Source organism: Akebia trifoliata, chromosome 3, assembly GCF_017979445.1.
Source record: "Akebia trifoliata isolate Shusen 1 chromosome 3, ASM1797944v1, whole genome shotgun sequence".
In the NCBI taxonomy this organism is placed as follows: domain Eukaryota; kingdom Viridiplantae; phylum Streptophyta; class Magnoliopsida; order Ranunculales; family Lardizabalaceae; genus Akebia; species Akebia trifoliata.
Window position 1 is genome coordinate 39,916,409 of NC_141377.1, and position 19,824 is coordinate 39,936,232.

General features: G+C 35.0%; 1 protein-coding gene across 1 annotated transcript; it reads left to right on the forward strand.

Annotated features, from left to right (window-relative positions):
- Positions 1-4,294: 4,294 nt before the first annotated feature.
- LOC147406914 (P-loop containing nucleoside triphosphate hydrolases superfamily protein) lies at positions 4,295-18,219 on the forward strand. The gene is made up of 16 exons (XM_086435264.1): positions 4,295-5,219; positions 5,293-5,370; positions 5,463-5,579; positions 8,550-8,638; positions 10,312-10,456; positions 10,563-10,658; positions 11,995-12,086; positions 12,447-12,548; positions 12,656-12,802; positions 12,876-13,026; positions 14,230-14,292; positions 14,377-14,613; positions 15,859-15,963; positions 16,046-16,159; positions 16,280-16,891; positions 17,830-18,219. Exons 1-16 carry the CDS (start codon positions 5,172-5,174, stop codon positions 18,100-18,102), a joined length of 2,469 nt encoding a protein of 822 aa, XP_086291390.1. The 5' UTR covers positions 4,295-5,171; the 3' UTR covers positions 18,103-18,219.
- The last annotated feature ends 1,605 nt before the right edge of the window (positions 18,220-19,824 follow it).

Here is a 19,824-nt window from a genome sequence, read left to right on the forward strand (position 1 = left end):
TATATAGTCAATTGTCCATACCATGGCCGTAAAAAATATTTAAGAATCAAAATGTTTCAGCATCACTAACTATATGAAAAGTTGATATGATTGACTCGTAACATTTCTTATTGTTGATTATTGTATAATATCTCCATCCTAATATTAAATTACTTTATAAATTATTATCCCAACGATGGTAGGTAATATATACTGCATTATGCGCCCAATATCCATGTTTTGTGGGTCATTCCTTCGCTATACCACTCGATTAAAAAAAAAAATCTATGAAAAAAAAAAAAAACAGGTAATGCTGATCAACTTATCATTTATGCGATTGCAGGTTTCCCAATCATGCAACCAAGTATTGTGTTTATCTTAGAAAAGAACCTTAAGTGGAATTCATATTATACATTTTTTAACATATATATATATATATATATATATATTTTCATTTGATATATTGAGCCAATTTCGATGGTTTGATTTGTCTAAGTTAGATTTGATCGATTCAAATTATGATTATAATTATATTGGTTCAATCCCAAATTTTTTATTATATTTTCTTAAGAAAACCACACCATTATGGGATCTTTTTAATCTTCTTGTTTTTAACTTAAATAATCCTCAATATCTACCCTTCTTCAGTGTTCACTTTTAAAACGTATTATTTTAATCTCATAACCACTATATAACATTTCTTCCATACCCTCAGTCTTAAAATAGATCTCTCAACCGCAATATCGTTATTTAAAAGAAACTTTAATATACAATGCCCATCGTGCAACATTTAGTAGGTTTTATTACTATTGGGCCCACTCTTTCAACACGTCCATCTCTCATCATCAACGGTGATTAAACATGGCCCCTCCATCTATCTAAGGCACTGTCCCCCATGTGGCAGTCATTTATTGGGAGAAGCTGCTGTTTTGTCAGACCAATAAAAAAGGACCATTCAAGTTGTCTCTAGTAATAACCATGGTTTTAAAACTCGTTTCGTCCATCAACGAGATCGAGTCATCTCATTCAACAATGAATGTCGTTCGTCTTACTTGAGAAATACGTCAAATCTGAGATGACTTGTCAATCTATCTCGTTGGTGGACGATACTGAGATGAATCGGACGAATCGTCTTCTTCTCAAATGAGATTTAAAATCATTGTAATAACCATTGTAAAATTTGTTCATTTATAAGTCCATATAACAGAAATACCCTTCTTAATTTTCAAGGGCTCATAAAATTGTCACGACAAAATGACAAGAGTTGCCCCTGGATGTATTATTTCCACCAACTAATAGGCTTTTGACACATCAGGTTCCGTGGTTAGCATTGAGGTGGTATCAAATTCGTTTCTATTAGACCTAGTCACTTTACTGACACAATCATTTTCTTGATCATTTATAACGTGCATGCTTGAATTATTTATAGAATCATTATATACTGACGTCTTACAACATTGCATTTGACGCTACGTTGATGTGGTGTCGTACAAGGAACCATAGATGCTTTTCACTCGTATCTCAAGAAAAAACATCTATGATTTTGTGCATACCTGCACGTCAGCACAATGATGAATGTAGTGTTGTAGGAAGTCAGTGTAGTATTTTTCTTATTTATATACACAAACAAGCCAATTAGTGAATTGAATTAACAAACTTAAATGAACCGATAAATGAATTATACGTGCGACTGTGCCTCCCTCTATAAACCGGGTTCATTCTAGAGTGGAAAATAAGACTTAAAACTGGTCAGGTTCGGGGCGGATATGTACCTACCCATATCCATATCCTGATTTTTAATTCAGGTCCAAATCTAGATCCGGATCCAACTCGGATCCTACTAATTCAAACCATATATGATTTTTTTACTTTCATTAAACCCATATTCGGATTCGATCTGACAAAATTAATTGATTCGAGTCGGTTGAATTAGATAATTTCAAATCATTATAAAGTAATTTATTAAAAAATGTGATTTAAACTCAAGACTTGAAGTTTTGACCACTACACTTAATACTCATTTGTTGATAAATGATAAATTAAAAAATATAACATACAAAATAATATATCATTCAGATATAAGCGTATGTAGGGATGGATCTATATTTGACTTAAGTTAAGGGACATCAACACATATCCAATCCATATTTTAATGTGGATATACTTCAAGAAATCAAATCCACAAAATATCAGTTCGGATCACTCGAATCTCGATTAAAATCCATCCCATTTTAAGCCTTAGTGGAGAATCACATATTCGACTTTGAACCAATCCAACAAACAAACCAAGTAACAATTGAGTGGTACTACTTTAGAGAAATACACTTCAAATTTTGCAAATGAGACAATTTGAAATTTGATAGAATTAAAAGATCTCTTAGAAGGACAACTATGCATATGATGTCACAAAAATTCAGCACTTGTGAATAAAAAATTCAAAGCGAACAACAAAAGAGGGTTTCACATAGAACTAATGAGATCTTGGAAGTTGGAACAAATACAACACATTGATATGCCTAAGTTGGATATGGGTCTCTTTCCATCGTGCAACCTTCCTAGCTTCGTGGATATGATGGTCATAATGACAACTCCAATTTGATTCACATGTTCCGCCATGTGTAACAAGTGTGTGCCCAAACTAAATTTATCACCCCCCCCCCCCCCCGACATCCTCCCGACATCCTCTCCTAATGTGGCATGTGGACAGAACCATAGATTTTTTTAAATTATCATGACTCATGTAACAATCATAGATAGATTTTTTCAGATTATCATGACTCATAGATGAAACAAATCCAAAATGGTATGTTCTAGCCAAGCACTTGAAGTCGATATTATTTTAAGTGAATCTTTTAGACAACTAAAATATATAGAAAAAACTTTGAAGCGGCTAGGTTGCTTCAAAAATTTCTTAGTACCCTATTCTGTGGATTACACGTCGCATGTCCAAGTAGGTATCCCAAATGTTAGTAAAAAGGTAAGGGTGTGAAATAAATCCACATGTCATGTTGTGAGGAGGGTTCTATTGAAATTTTGAAGCGGTCTGCCCACTTCAAAGTTGGACTCGAAATGTACTGATTGAACATACGAGATGATCTCTAATTAATACTCCACTATTACTTCTTAGATTCCTTATCAAATGTTATCAATATTTATTTTGCATCCTCCATTTAGAGGAGTAGACTAATAGACCTTAACAATAAAATGTTGTATTAACTGACTATTGATATCTAGAAAATCAAAAATCTCAAATAATTGACATAACCTCTAAACTTCAAATGTGAGATATTATAGGACAAATTTTTTTTTTATTTTTTTTGCTTAGACAAAAGTTAATCCAAGATTCCACAGAATTCCGAATTGATAAATGACATGAAGCCAAATAAGGGTATTTTTGTAAATTAGATAAGTCATCTATGCACGTGAGTTCATGTGATTGATTGATCTGAGATTCTGTAAAATCTCGGATTGATTTTTCTATGAGTAAATTTTTTTCATATTTCATCTAATCATTTGGAGATTTTTATTTTTAAATTCTAAAATACTATAATTCCTTTAATCAAACTAAGTCATGTTGTGTAACATTCATGATTCCGTGAGAGTTTTATTTAGGAAATGACTTCAATTGGGATCCACTTTTCATTTTTCAAAACGTTACTGTGGAGTTGAACTCCTTTAAGATTACTCGAAGTATTCAATTGGAAAGAAATGCTAGAGTTTTTGAAGAAAAGACACAGGCAAGTTAAGAGTTGTTGTCGTCAATTCTTAAACTCTTATTCTTTTTGTGGACGATGTTCAAAAAATTCAAAGGAGTGTTATTTAAGGAATTCCTAATTAGGTGGAAGTGTGTTTGTAAACTCCAAACACCCAAACATTTTTTTCTATGCTTTATTCTCCTCTGTTTTTCTTTTCCTTTTGTTGTTGGTCTCTTCGATTTACCTTTTTATTATAATAATTTCCACTTTATCAATAAAAGGAAAAGAATCTCGGTATAAGTTGTAGCAATCATCATTTTTCTTAATTGGTTGATGTGGATATAATTCACCATAACTATTAATTTCTTATTAGATTCAGCACTATTGTCCTTTCATTTCACATAAGACGACGTCGTGGAGGGCAAATTCGTGACAAAACTGGTAACTTTAGAAATCATAATATCCACCCTACCAAAATAGGGAGCAAGGTCGTCCTTAGATTGAGTCGGTTAGATAGTCTAAAGATCAGTACTATTAGGATGATCTAAAGTTCGGATGACTTCGCTAAAGGGTGGACACAATCGTCCTCATTATATCTCGCTTTCAATAGGTGGTTGTAAAGGAGAAAATCAAGATCCCGCATCTCTCGTAAGAAAGTGTAACGAAAACAAGGTCTCCACAAAATCCAAATATCCCCATTTTTAAACATATTTTCTAGAGTTGCATCTCGAGGTATACCAACGGCCATGATCATCACGAGACATCCTAAGTTACATCTCCTACACTTCTTCTTCTTCCGCCTTTGGTTTCCTGCAAGAAATGGCGATTCGGGACGCGGTGGAGTAGAGAATCTTTCCCTCAATGTAGAAGAATTGCTCATTTAATATTGATCTCTCTTTGTTTTTTTTTCGTTTCTCTCATTGTTGGGTTCTATAATGTCGTGAAGTTCGAGCTGAAGATCGCTTATCAATCTCTGCAAGTTTGCTCTTTTCGGCATTTTTTGTCCTCTTTGATGGTATCTAAGGAAATATTTTTTGATTAATTGAGGTATGAGAGCTGTATTGGTTTTGGAAGAAGATTTGGTGTTGAAACGGCTACGATCGGTTTTGGATTGATGAAGGTGGAGAACGGTGTTCTTTTTTTTTTGGGATAATTTTTTTGCAGAGTTTAGGTTTAGGGTTTTGTAGTTTGAAGAGGTTGTTCGAGCTCGAGTTTGGTATTTTATGGATAGAATGTGGAAGAAGCGGTTTGAAGTTGTAAATTTGATTTTATGAGAGGTAAAATTAGGACGAATTAGGGCATAGAAGATGGAGTAATGAATTTAGTGGCGATACGAGCAAGATTTTTTTGCATGAAAGGTTGATTTTGGGAGTAAAAAAAGTTAATTTGTCAGAACTTTGGAGAGTATTTTGACGAGAATTCATTTTTCATAGGTTCTTAGTTTTTAGAAAAAGGTTAAAAAAAAAATTGGTTTCAAGGAACCGATGCTGATCAGAAATGCCAAGCATTAGAGCTCCAGCTTCGAAACAAACCACAACCCTCTCGGTAAGTTTTTTTTGTTGTTGTCGTTGTTTTTGGTTTTATGTTTTTGATTTCTGGTTGTTTGAATTGTTTACAGGTGGTGGTAAAATGTAGGCCATTAACCGTGAAAGAACGGCAAAGATATCGAGATATCGTGCGAGTGACTGATGATAAGGTAATATGATTTCCTTATTTGGGTTTTTGAATGGATCTTTTTATCAGATAAAAAGGGAAAATAAAATAAAATGTCACTATTTAAATTTGTAGGAGGTCATAGTTTTGGATCCTGACCTGTCAAAGGACTACCTTGATCGTGTTCAAAATCGAAGCAAAGAGAAAAAATATTGTTTTGATTATGCATTTGGCCCTGATTCAACAAACTTGGTATGTTGTATCTAATTTTCATATATGAGGCTTTATTCAATTTTGAGATCCATGACCATTAAGATTTGTTTAAGCTTGTAAATTCATTTGTATTTTGCTGTAGAATGCGTGTATTCTTTTCTACATGGTCATGATTCTTACTTAGCACGTGCACGTGTATTTTACTTTGAGTTGGTTGTTTAAACTATTACTTCTTTGGTATCTGTTAAAAAAGGAAAAAATAAATGTATTACTTCACGGTTGCTTGAATATCTATGAAAGCTACTCAAGCAGTACACTATGTTTAGGAACAAACATAAGGGGTGTTCGACATCTATGACACGTTCACATCGAGACTTAGTGGTACATTGGCAAGCCAATTCCACATGAGATGAAAAGGGAAGTGGAATCTACCAATTCTTTATTGGAAACCACTACCCAAGGGAAGATTCTCTTTGGACCAACATGCTTTCATCCTTTAAAAAAAAAAAAAAAATCTCGCTCAACCATGGAAATAATGCAGAATTCATCTAGATTTATTTATAGACTTCCTTAGGTCCCATAATTCTAATCAAATTAGCATTGTAAACTCTTAATAAAATTCAAATAATTTTTAACTCATCTTTAATAACTAATAACAAGATATAATCCAAGAAATCCTGAGTTAATGTTTGTGAGGTTGACCTCATCTTGAGCCCCTCTAATTTGATATTGGGCCTTTCTTTAGCTTATGGTGGTGATTTTTCGGACCAAGGGTCCACACTCCACACTTCTTTTCTAGCTTCACATAACTTCGTTTGGCTAATGATTTAATATCTTCAATTTTTTTAGAGACATCTCAACGTCTATTTGACATCTTCTTAATGTTGAGTGTTGTGTTATCCACCTCCGCTCCCTGTTGTCACGTGCTCACGTATCGTACTCCAGTTTGACACATGAACCTCTTATATTCATAGTTGCGCCTTTCCCATCATATCGCTCTTTTGGGGTAAATGGTTGTCAACATGGTATCAGAGCGTTAGGTTCGCATAGGTTATAGGTTCGAGTCTTCTTAAAGGAATTTTCCACCCTTATAGGTGAGGGGGAGTGTTGAGTATCGTGTTATTTGCCTCCACTCCTGGGTGTCATGTGCTCATGTATCGTGCCCCGATTCGACCCATGACCCTCTTATATTCATAGTTGCGCCTTCCCCTTAAAATCGGTCTTTTGGGGTAAATGGTTTTCAACACTTAAAAGATGCTTTCTTGTTAGTTAATTTTCATTTTCGTGGTTTTCCTATCCTACTGAGGCTAACTAATTAAAAAGAACAATTCGTCTAGTCGTGCCATTCTTTTTGGGATTTTGGGTTTTAAAGTGATACCTCGACCTTCATATGAGGAATATGCATTGTCACGGCCATTATGTGTTTGAATGAAATAAGACATGTACTTGGATATTTATAAATTACTCCTGCAGCTGCATAAGTAGTGGGTGTGTATCTATCGTTAGGTGCAATTTGTCAATTGTCTCTATAGAGATGATATTACTAGACATTCTCCATTAATGACAATAGTAGAAAATTTATTGCCATACTTGATAATTATTCATAACGTAATGCGTTGCTTCTGCTTTATTTCCTTTTTACTCTTGCTGAGATTGGATAATCAACACTCTTCCTAGAGTTCATGTCTCTAAATCACTTGGATCCAATCTAGAAAAGTTCATGATTGGACATGCCTTTGAACTCTAGAACTTCCCGTTTAACACCTTTATTTGCTACATGGTGAAACTAGGACTTGTTGATGATCAACTTGGAGAGAAGGATGACCTTCATCGATTGGATTATGATCACCTCATTGTGTTCGACAAAATCGTTGTCTTTGACAGGCCGTGCCATAAATAGCAGGGAGAATGATTAGGACAAGAGGGAGTGGGTTAAGGTAAAAGATAGGAGATTCAATGTTCGTTCTTTTTACAAAGCCCTTATTCCTAGGTCGGTTAATTCTTATCCAAACTTCTATCATTTGATCGTCACTCGTTCCCTCTAAAATATCCTTCTTCATTTGGCTTGCCTCCTTAGGGAGGATTCTCACTTTAGATAATTTGATGTTCCGTGGGTGGATCACCCCCAATTGTTGCCCCCTTTGTATGAGAGCTGGGGAATCCTTGGATCATACTCTTATTCATTGCTCTTTCTCCCGAGATATTTGGTCTTTATTTCTTTCTTTGTTCCAAATGAGTTGGGTTCATCCTAAGAACTTCCTTTCCTTATTAGAAGGGTGGGTTTATAATATCTTCTTTCACTTGTGGGTTATTTTTCCTCTGGCCATGGCTTGGGGTCTTTGACTCTTTGAAAGGAGAGAAACAACAGGGTGTTCCAAGGCAAGGAGAGCAACACACATAAGGAGTTTATGGAGATCCTAGGATTGATGTTCTCTTGGGCGAAGTTGAACAAGGAGTTTTCCGGGGTTTTCTTTGACGATTTTGTGTTTAGTTGGGATAGTTTGTGTAACTCTTAGTTTTGCTTATGTTTGCTCTTTAGTTTTGTTGTTCTCCTTTTCTATGTATTTTCTTGTTTGGGGACTATCTCGGCCTCCTTTGTAATCTTCTCCTTTGGTATTTATAAATTCTTTATACTTATCAAGAAAAAAAATATCTGCTCAGACATAGTACAAAACCCAAAGCAGAATGGGATATACAGAGTTCAAACAGAGAAAATACCAGTAGCTTTGTAAGGAAAAAAGAAAGAAATAAGAAAATATTCAACCTTGAGTATTGGCAGGCCACGGGCATTTACTTCTACTCAACCACATTGGCCTATATTATGGGCCCAAGGCCTCAAACAACAAATTTGATTACAAATCATACATGTGGTTCAATGTCTTTTGAAATTACTTGCTAGTTACTATTTTTATTGACTCATCTCTATTATGATTTATCAGGCATATATGATGATGATGATCCCCATTGACGTTTCTCGTACTTAAAAAAGCTTCTTTTTAATCTTTTCAGGATGTTTACAATACAAGCATATCTTCTAAAATTTCTGGGGTCATTCAGGGTCTCAATGCCACTGTGTTTGCATATGGTTCAACTGGAAGGTAATAATGATTATAGAATTTGCTAGTCTTTTTGAAAACCCACACCATACTTTGTCAAGTTTGTACGAATTATTACTTATTCACAAAAGAATAGCCATCTTACTTTTGGTATATCGATTTTCTGTACTTGTGAAAGTTTTCAACTTCTTCAATAAACTTTTCACTCTGCATGGCTAAGTTTGTGAGAGAACCCACATTTGTTGCGTTGGAGGTTTATCGGTTATGGTTGGACAATCCATCATTTATAGGTCAAGGCAGATTTTATGAGATGTGGTTAAGGCTCGGTGGTAGGATTTCAGTATAGTGGAAAGGCACTGTTATGTTGGTTTAACAGCTATCTTCAGTTTTTGACACGCTTCTCCTGTGTTTTGTCTATTGGGGAACCCTTGCATAATACTATTGTATTCTATGTATGCAACTACGTACGGAATAGTCAGGGTTATATAGTATACGTAGATATTTTTCCATTTCATAAGAATTTATTGTCGGATGTTTGCAGAAACTGGTGCACTATCTCAGAAATTTCTTTTTGCTTATTTTCTTTTGCCTGATTGAACAGAACTGCAATTCAATATGGAAACAAACAAATTTTTAAACAAGGAAGCTTTGCACAACATGAGTATGATGCCATTGATTTTTATTTTCTAAATGAAATTCCTATCTGGTGCACCCCACTTTTTAACAATCTGACGAATGATATTATATTTGATTGTTTTCCTTTCTATTCATTTATCTCATGGAAACAAAATCTTATTAGGCAGGAATTACTGTTTTGTGCCTCATCAATTTTATTAAAAATGATTTGACTAGATGCACTGTATTTTTTCAAATCATCGTAGTTCTCAACTTCATGGCGTTTTTTTCCCGCTGTCTTACTTTCAAGTTATTGATCCCAGGTGTTGATAAGTAATTGTTTAAATGGTCAAGCACTTAAGTTAATCTTTATTCTTTACTGTTTCCATACTCATGTTAAGTATTTCAGATTTTGGGACTTTCTTTTCTGATGTATTCACAGTTTGGAGAACTACGTTGTGAATTTTTTAGTTTGAATCATGGTTTTAAAAATGGTTATAACAGTGTTATAGACTTACAGCGGAAACATCCGTATAGTATGGCCCTTATTTACCTATATTTTGCCATAAAAATCATTGTCTTGTAAAATAACAGTTGGAGCCGCTGTCTCAAGTCATCATGATGTTCTTTTTAGATTATGGTTAAAATATTTAATCATCAGTAGCATCAACAACAGTCTTATCCCTACAATTTGGGATCAGCTGTACGGTCCTGTATCACCATTCCATTCTATCTGAAGGAATTTCTTTCCTCACCACCTCAAACCTTACTCATTTCACACTGCTACCAGCTGTCAATACAACATTTGTTGTCTATAGAATTCCCTAGCATGAACTGGAAACAATGAATTAAGATTTAACTGTCAATGCAAAGCCAAGATTCAATACTGGTGGATTTAAACTCTTTTTTATTGTTATTTAATTTACCGTTTTAAGTTCTCACTGTTTGATCAACTTTCTATATGTTGGACATCAGAAGATTTTACTGATATATTTACTTCAGATGATGATGGTAGGTACATATCTTTGTTTATGATTTGTAAAAAACATTTATTAATTCCTTTTTTGGTACAATCTAATGTATATGATTCTCTTCAACAGTGGTAAAACTTACACAATGGTTGGGACCCAAGATGACCCTGGACTAATGGTTCTCAGCTTGCATACAATTTTTGATCTTATCAAAAAGGACAATAGCTCTGATGATTTTGAAGTTACTTGTTCCTACCTAGAAGTCTACAATGAAGTAGGTTGTGCATTTTGATTATAAGTAGGTTAATTTTTAACCTTTGTGAGCATTCATGCTTTATTAAAGACATGATAACATCTGCTTTTATTCTATCCATGTTTAGGTTATCTATGATTTGCTTGAAAAATCATCAGGACATTTAGAGCTTAGAGAGGATCCTGAGAAAGGAATAACTGTTGCTGGACTTAGGTGTATTAAGGTTCCTCTTCTTCCTCATAAACAAATTTTTTAAGTAATTCGAGTTCCTTATTTCATATATTCAGAGTGGTTCTTGTTTTATATGGCTAGTCTATGTTTGTGTTCATGCTTATGCTCTTCTTTCCGCGTTCATGGCCATCTTTTTATATGTGTAGTGTTCATTTGTTCCCTCAAGTGTCACAGAGCTTGTTATTAATGTTTTATGCTCGTAGCTGTATCCTAAAAATCAAATGTACGTTTCAATTTTGGCATTGAGAAAGATAAAGCATACCCTTTTAGTCAGATTGGGAGTATGACACCTATTAAATCTTTTGTTGGTAATCAGTTGTGTTGCTAAATACTTGCACTGTTTTATTTATCCAAGAAATTGATGTGGTAACACAGGGTGAACTTAAAGTTCTGCCTCCCCCATGCATGTGCCATTGATGGTGATTTCACTAGTTTTAGCTCGATTTCTACTGCTGATGTGCCTTTTTCATCTCAACCCACTCATGCTTGATCTCACAGCTCATGTATGGAGTGAGATTTTTCAAATGTGGCTAGACTTTGCTTGGCTCGTCCATTCCATTCTACATGACACACTACATATGAACTCGTCCTTTATCTGACCTTACATCAACTGACTTATCTCCTGACGGAGTCTAACCGGTTTCCTTTGGCAGAATCCACTGCCAAGTCTTTTTTCCTTTCCTCTTCGACTATATGCTACATTTGAAGCTTGGAAAGCTTATGGCATTTTGTTGCTTGATTGATGGGCACGGAATCCTCTTCCCTTACTTTTCATCTTATTTTCTTAGTTTATATCTTGGTACCTATTCGATTCAACTCTTGTAGGTTTTCTTTATTGTGTTACTTGTGCAGTTACATGCATATTTATGCGGTTTTATTTGCTCGACAGACACTCTTCCTTTAACTTCAATCTTATTTTTCGTAATTTTTCTTGCGCACCTATTCAATTCTACTCTTATGGGTTTTCTTTGTTGCATTAGTTATGTTGTTACATATTTATTTATGTTGCTTTATTTGTTCAAAAAATTTAAAAATTGCTTTGCTTGTATTTGGATACACCGCTTGACATTTGGGAATAAAATAAAATGCAAAGTATTGCAATTTAATGTACAAAATCATTTACTGTTGGTTAAGGAATGTTCATCCATTTCTTTGTTGCTTTTCTTTTGATAAAAATGATCTAGTTTGCTTATTTGATCAACTTTTTATCTTTCATCAATTTTTTCCATCTATAACTATTTTTCCTTCCAATTGAGGTTTAATCAACTGGGTACCATGATCAGGTTACTTATAATGAGTCCTTGTAATTATTTCCTTCCAAATTTTAGGTACATTCAGCCGATAAGATTCTTGAACTCCTAAATTTGGGAAACAGTAGACGAAAAACCGAAAGTACAGCAGCAAATGCAACTTCCTCACGGTAACTACCATGTTCTTCTAGTCAGTGGTGCGCCTTATGCTTACATTTAACCTTTTTAGCTGCGATTTGCTTTTAATCTTACAAACAAGTTTCCTTCTGTACCCTGTTCCCATACACAAATCTTGGAGATTCCCAAGTTTTCAATGAACCAGTTTATGTACAAATTAATAGGGGATGCATGAAATGCCAGTCTAATCATACTTTCCGTCTACGTTGATCAATGATACACAATTTTTTTTAATTCTCATTCTTTGACTCATGAGAAATTAGGTGAAAGCAAACAAACAGGAATCCCATCCTATTTACAAAAATCCCTTATTCACACTACTACAAAATTTAATCATTGGCTTGGTTTAACAGCTCACATGCTGTTTTGGAGATTACTGTGAAACGAAAACAGAGAAATCAATACCGGAATCAAGTTATCCGTGGAAAACTTGCACTAGTTGATCTTGCTGGAAGGTGGGTAGATACTTTAGGGAGCTTTTTTGTATCACCTTTTCCACAGTGGTTCAATCTCGTTTCTAATGAAGAGTTATTATGGAAAATGGTCAATAATTATTGTGCAGTGAAAGGGCCTCTGAGACAAATACTGGAGGGCAAAAGTTAAGAGATGGAGCCAATATCAACCGTTCACTTCTTGCATTGGCAAACTGCATCAATGCTCTGGGAAAACATCAGAAGAAGGGTCTTGCATATGTTCCTTATCGTAATAGGTATCTTGATGGTGGTGGTGGTTGTAGCTTGGAGCCTTCTCTGCAAGGATAGCTAATGTCGAGATTTTTGCAGCAAACTTACGCGGATACTTAAAGATGGTCTGAGTGGTAATTCTCGAACGGTCATGATTGCTACAGTGTCACCTTCTGATAATCAGTATCACCACTCTGTTAATACTTTGAAATATGCTGACCGAGCAAAAGAGATCAAGACACACATCCAGGTTAGAATCATATAATTTCAATTATGTTGTCTATCTGTTTAGTATTCTTAGAATGGCAAAAATCAGAGAGAATTGTTCATATTCGTTGCATTTGAAAACAATCCAACAAATGTAAGCGTTTGTCAGACGAGGGTGTTTCTTATGGATTAACATACATTTATGTTTAAATTTTATTTTCTGGTTGAGGCAATAAATGATTGGAATATTAGCTTAGATGATAGAGTTGTGATGAATCCAAGCAGTTTTGGGTCATGGTTTTAAAAATTGGTTTCATGTCTCGTCTTGTCCATGCCGGATACCAAGTCATCTCGGACGAGTTTTCCGATATGTTTGAGACGTCTCGTTAAAAAATGAACATGTGGTTTTAAATCTCGTCCAAAAAATTGACTTGTCCTTCTGTCTCGTCCATGCCTGATACCGAGATGACTCGGTTTCGGAAGAGTTTTGAAACCATGTTTTGGGTACGCGGCTGATGTGGCAAGGGCACAGAACCATAGACTTTTTCTTCGGGATATGCAGGAAAAGATCTGTGGTTCTGTTCCCTAGTCACGTACCAACCGCGTACCCAAGATCCTGTGCATTCATCGGTATTCTAGATGATATTCTCCTTTTCCATTATTTTTTTCCTTTTAAAATTTTTTTAAAGACATTTTTCTTTATTATCTATTTTGAAATCCAAATGTAATTTTAAATAATATTCTACCTTTATTGGCTTCTCCCACATTACAATTACAGCATCAATACTATACCTGCTGCTTGTAAAGGTATCCAACTAAACTAAATGGTGCTTTGATTAAATCCTGAAAACCCTTGAATCCAGGTTTTCAGGATTTCAAATTTTGGAGACTATTTATCTTCAAAACATGCTCATACATATGTATATATGCTGCTAATTAGGAAAATTCTTCATCTGATATAAGAAATGTTAAGTCATTTGATTTTACATCTATCCTTACACTTTGGTGTTCGGTAGATAAGATTTTTTATGTTTATAGCACCACTAGTCTGTTTTTTGGTCATCTCATAGTAGTATGTTTTGTCATCATGTACCCTTCAGTCTTCACAAATGGGTTTACTTGGATTATTCAGGCTTAGCTCAGCTTGTAACCATTCTTCTCTAGCGAGGTTCTTATCTGTTCTTGTAAGTTCTAGACTGATACCAGTTATGTATGGCTTCTTTTCCTTTTCATTTTTTTTTTCCAGAAGAACATTGGGACAGTTGACACACATGTTGGAGACTACCAACGGATGATTGACAATCTTCAGGTAAGCTGTTGAAAGTTGAAAGGATGGTTTCCTGCCTTCTTGAATTTGAGAAACTGTCCTTTTCATATCAGAACCTTAATGCAGATTGAAGTGTATCGATTGAAGAAGGAACTAGCAGAGAAGGATTCACAAATGAGTGTAAAACCTGCTGAAAAGACGGTGGATGATGAGCTTTCTTGGTTAAATGTATTAAGCTGTGAAACCAATGAAAATGTTCAGGAACGAATAAACCTACAGAAAGCTTTGTTTGAGCTTGAGGAAACTAACCTCCGTAACCGTATTGAACTCCAACATCTTGATGATGCTGTTGCAAAACAACAGGTTAGTGCTGTAATTTCCTCATAATTTGAGTGGTATATATAGGTGTGTGTGTTCGGAGGCCCTAAAGAGAGCTGAACATGGTGCCAAACATTTTTCAATATATGGGGTAGAAGTTTTGGAATGGTCTGATTTTTTGTGAGGATTATCTATATGGTGAGGAGATCATCTTCCCCAAAAATCAGCCCATTCTGAAACTTCTCACCACATCAAAAGTGGTTTAAAAATAATTGACGGTCCACGATTCTTCAACTTGTAAGCTGGGGTTAGAAGTTTCAGAATGGGCAGATTTTTCTGAGAATGATCTCACCATAGAGATCATCCTCACAAAAAATCAGCCCATTCCAAAACTTCTAGCCCATATATTGAAAATGTTTGGCTCTCTTTAGGGTCTCTGAACGCTCCTCATATCTATATAATAAAACACAACTGAGTTGATACAGTTGTGAGACACAAACCTTTGTGTGAGACCCACTTTAGTACTTTTTCTCCTTACCCCCTAAATTTTATTTTCACTCCTCTAATTTAATTTTATTCTCTCTTTTACCCCTTTTAAACCTATTTTATTGTTTTTCATCTTTTACTCCTTTAACCTCAAAATTCTTTAATAATACTTTTGCAACTTTAATTTTTTCCACTTTATTTCTTTTATACTTCAACCCCTATAACTTTAGTATATTTCCTCTTTTACCCTTTTAACCTATTTGATTGTTTTTCACCTTTTACCATTTTAATCTTAAAATTTTTCAATAATACCCTAAACTCAATTAAGCTTGACCCAAACCCACTACTTTCGTGTCATTTTCGAGTCGTGTTAAAATTGCCACCACCTACTCCAACTTTATTTTTTCGCTTTTACCCCCTTAACCCAAGAGAGGATGCCCGTGGCACAGGTGAACTCTAGTATATATATCTTGCAATCTTATCTTGTCCAGTTTGGTTATATCACAATTTAAACCAATCATCCAGTTTACGTGTTAGAAATAAGGACCATTGACTTCAGCTCTTAATGAGCATTTATTTAGGATTTAGATTAGTCATTTTGGTCTCTTGGAGTACCCAACAAAATACAGGAGAGGTTAAGACTGAAGCAAGCTGAGAATAAAGGGAATATCTTAAAATTTTCTTCCTTCTTCTCGTTGTGTATCAACTCAGTTACATATTTTTCTCTAGGCGTGGTCGCTTTACTGCATTATAGTGCTCCTAGTATATTATTTTGTTGACCAAGCACCTCTTTCTCTATTCTAGGCTGTTGAAAAGGATGGTGCAGTTGTACAAGCTTTAAGATCAAGGAGACAAGTCATTCTCGACAACATCCGTGACAATGACGAGGCTGGTACTACTTACCAGAAGGTGAGATTCCTTCTACTCTTTAGGTTGGTATAGTTCAATCTTGCCCAACTGAAGATTTTAAGCCAATTATATTTTGCTGCAGGAAATTGAGGAAAACGAGAAGCAACGATGCCAACTTCAAAATATGATCGAGGAAGGCATTAGCAGTAATGGTAACAAAACATACTTGCATATTCTCAGTCAGTACAGGCTATTGGTAAGTATAAACAAAGCAATGCACTGTTTCATTTGTGTATTAAGGGAAAACACGTAAGTCCTGAGTTATACCATGGGTTTTCCATCCATTCTGACTGATTTTACAATGTAATGAACGTAGGGAATGACTAATACTGAGCTCCAATTTGAAATGGCAATACGGGAACAAATCATTCACAACCAACAGGAAGCACAAAGGAATCTGTGGAACTTGATCATGGGGCTGGGACTTGATCAAAAACAGATAATGGAGCTCGCTGCCAAGCAAGGAATAATAATAGAAGATTGGACAATGACACCTCATCGAGGGCTATCTGGTATGAAGCAGTCATCTTCCCCAGGTTACAGCAGATTATCATCTTTCCAGTCTTGTCCTGGCACTGGACAGTCATACTCCTCGACACCTTGTGTCCTCCAACACCAGCAAGACTTCGATTCTAGGACAAGTTTCAAGAGTGGTTGGGACTCCAACACTCATCATACTGTCTGTAGACAGGAGCACCACAGTTCCTACTATCTGCTGTCTCATGACCATTCTCCACTGGCATATTTAGGGATGAGAAGTAGTGAGCAATGGGTGAGTGGCAGACAGGGTTCATGTTTGTGCAGCCCCGAGAAACTTGCTCGAGATGTGCATCATTCGCATCCAGATGTGAGAACGTGGTCTTCTTCACCGAGGAGTGAAGGCTGCATATCAACTTCCACATTCCAGGAGGATATTGGACGACAGAAGGTATGCCTTGAAAATTTTGTTAGTTTTTGCCAGCCTGCATTGATGGGTTATTATCTCAAATATGAACTTCTATTGGCACCCCAACTTTTACTTATTACACCCCAACTAAATTAAAAAATTAAAAAATTACTAGGGTGAGAATATTATTCTCACTTTACGAAAGAACATTAGGTCTGGATATTTTCTTTGATGGAGAGAGATCGAAGAGCGAAGAACACGGGATTCAACATCAAGAGGTTGGCGTTGATGTCAACCTGTTCTTTTTTATGGGTTGTGGCTTTTTTTTTCTCTAAAATCTTGTGCATGTATTATGATGAAAATTTTGATGTGAAAATGTGAAACGGGAAACATAATGTAAGCCATTGTGGTGTAAATGTGTGCTTTTTTTAAAATGGCATGTCTTAGTTTTTCGATGAAAAGTGAAACATAATTTAAGCCATTGGGGTGTAATAAGTAAAATCTGGGGTGCGAGTAGAATTTTATAAGAATACTTGGGTCTTATTGGAGTTCAGTAATACCAAATTGCCTATTGTAATAGTGGATAAGGTGAACAGGACGAAATTACACTTTTCCTTATATAATGCTAGGGTTAGGGTTTTCAGTGGCAGGTGTCCTCTGATTCAGTGTAAGAATATTCTTTTGACCCCTCCTGATGCCCAATGATAATACGCCATCCGGCTGGCATATTCCCCACGTGACTTGTCACGTGATGCTATTTCTTTACAGTTTCCCCTCTTCCGCTTCAAGAAGTTTCTTGCCCTCTGTTGTCCACGTCAACAATGCCCTCCAATCTTATGTCGCCATATGGCCTCTTTCACCCTTAAGCTGCCCCACCTGTCCAAGGTGGCGGGCCTGCAAATCCCTCTATCAACACCTACTATAGTTAATGTAGTTTCATTAATATGTTTTACATTGCAATGGTTTTAAATTTCGGGCAGGGTGAATGGAATACAAATAGGCAGCAGCATCTCCAAGTTCATCAAGTCGGATTGAGTGGTGGCTACGGCTCATGCAGAGATTTATCAATGCATCATGGTGGGCCTCCCCACACTCTTATCGGAAATACCTCATCAGAGCACAACTCAACTGTGCCCAGTCCTCGTGTTTTTCAGAACACAAGCCCCTCGAATCTTACAGACCTGCCGCAACTGCTGCCTTCCTATACTGCTGCAGGGTCAATTCCTTATGGTTCCCCAAGTCCTAATTTCTAGGGGCATCCCTCCAATTTTGTGTAGTTTTTTTCTTTCTTTTTTAATTCATTCATTTTGTATAATGTTCATATCTGAAGTAATGTTGATTTTGCCCTTTCAATGGGTGCTCTTTGGTCATGAATCTCTCTTCTACCCATCTTCGGTTCATTCAGAAATTTGCCTTATTTTTTAAAAAAATGAAAAATGAAAAATGAAAAAAAAGGATTGACATGGTGTGACATCTATAATGAAGAGAGAAAATTTTGCTCTCAGAAAAGTCAATCTTGGATTTCAGTCCTAGATCAACCAATCACATGAACCCACGTATATTGAGGTCATTCCCAATTTACAAAATACCCATGATAGGTTTCATGCAATCGGTCAATTGGGGTTTTGTGAAGTCTTGGATCGACTCATTTATGAGCAAAAAATCTCTCAAATCAAGATATTATAGCGAGAGAAGGGTGAGCATAGATGATGCAATACCTTTTAGTTATAAAAATCTCATTCTATTGATTTTTTTTTTTTTTGTGGGGTTAATTTTTTATGGTCATTATTATAAATGCAGTTATGTAGATATATAACTAACTTAACTACAACATCAATATAATTCAATGTATCTCCATACTTCCTAATACAATATATCATAACTACCTTATTTACATGATCTAATCATAACTGAATCAAGAAGATAATTTGATGTATTGGTGTACACTTCAATACAATACGAGATAATCTAATATCTAATATTCTACCATGAAAAATCTACCTTCAAAACCTTTTAAGTAGATTTTATTATAAAATCACTCCATAAAAAATTGATATTTTGTGGTGCGGGTCTATAACAAACTCATTTATCATGGGGTTTTTATTCATATAATATTGGTGTGGTAATATTATAGTCTTTATTTTATATGAAAGAACATTATTTAGTAAACTTATCCTTTGTAAATGGTCCCTGGACATTATTTCTCATATTTTTCACGATTAGATGTCTTAATTGTTCGAATTCATCGTTTTTATTGAAAAATTGAAATTTTGACTTCTCAATTGAATTTCGGAGACTCCATTCTGTCAAAAAAGATTTAAGAAAGAAGTAACTCTTTTTAAGAGTTTTTATTATTATAAATTTTTTAAAGATGTATGTAAAAAAATTACGATTTTTTTTCATTTTTTTCCTTAACTTTTGAATGAAAGTCAATCAAGAATGATTCTTTTGGGTTGTAATCATTTAAACTAGTCATTATCCCAAGTTTTTAGTTGATCTTTTCATATATTTTAATTGAAAAAACTTGAAAATTAAAAATGGGTGAGTTTTACTAGTGTCGAGTTCACCACTTTTAATTTTAAAATTGGTGAACTTGATAGTAAATTGTGGTGAGTTCAATAGTAAAAAGGCTGTGAGTTTGCTAGTAACAAATGACCATTAAAAAAGAAAAAAGTTTACTAAATGTCCTATCAAGCTACCGTGCAAAACTTAAGGGATTGTTTAGAAAGAAACCCTTCCACGAAAATCCTTTGAGTAATTTTCTCTAAATTTTTTTGAAGGTTTCATGACAATTTATTCATTTACACTTGAGAAATATTTTTCTTCTTAGGTAAGATTTTAGGCCTTACCAAGGGTCGATTTGTTCAAATGGATTATCACATTAGGAATCTAAGTATCCAACCTCTAAATCTCATTGAGAAACTCATATCCTAAAAACAAAAATTAAAAAAATCCTGGACGACCATCGAACTTCC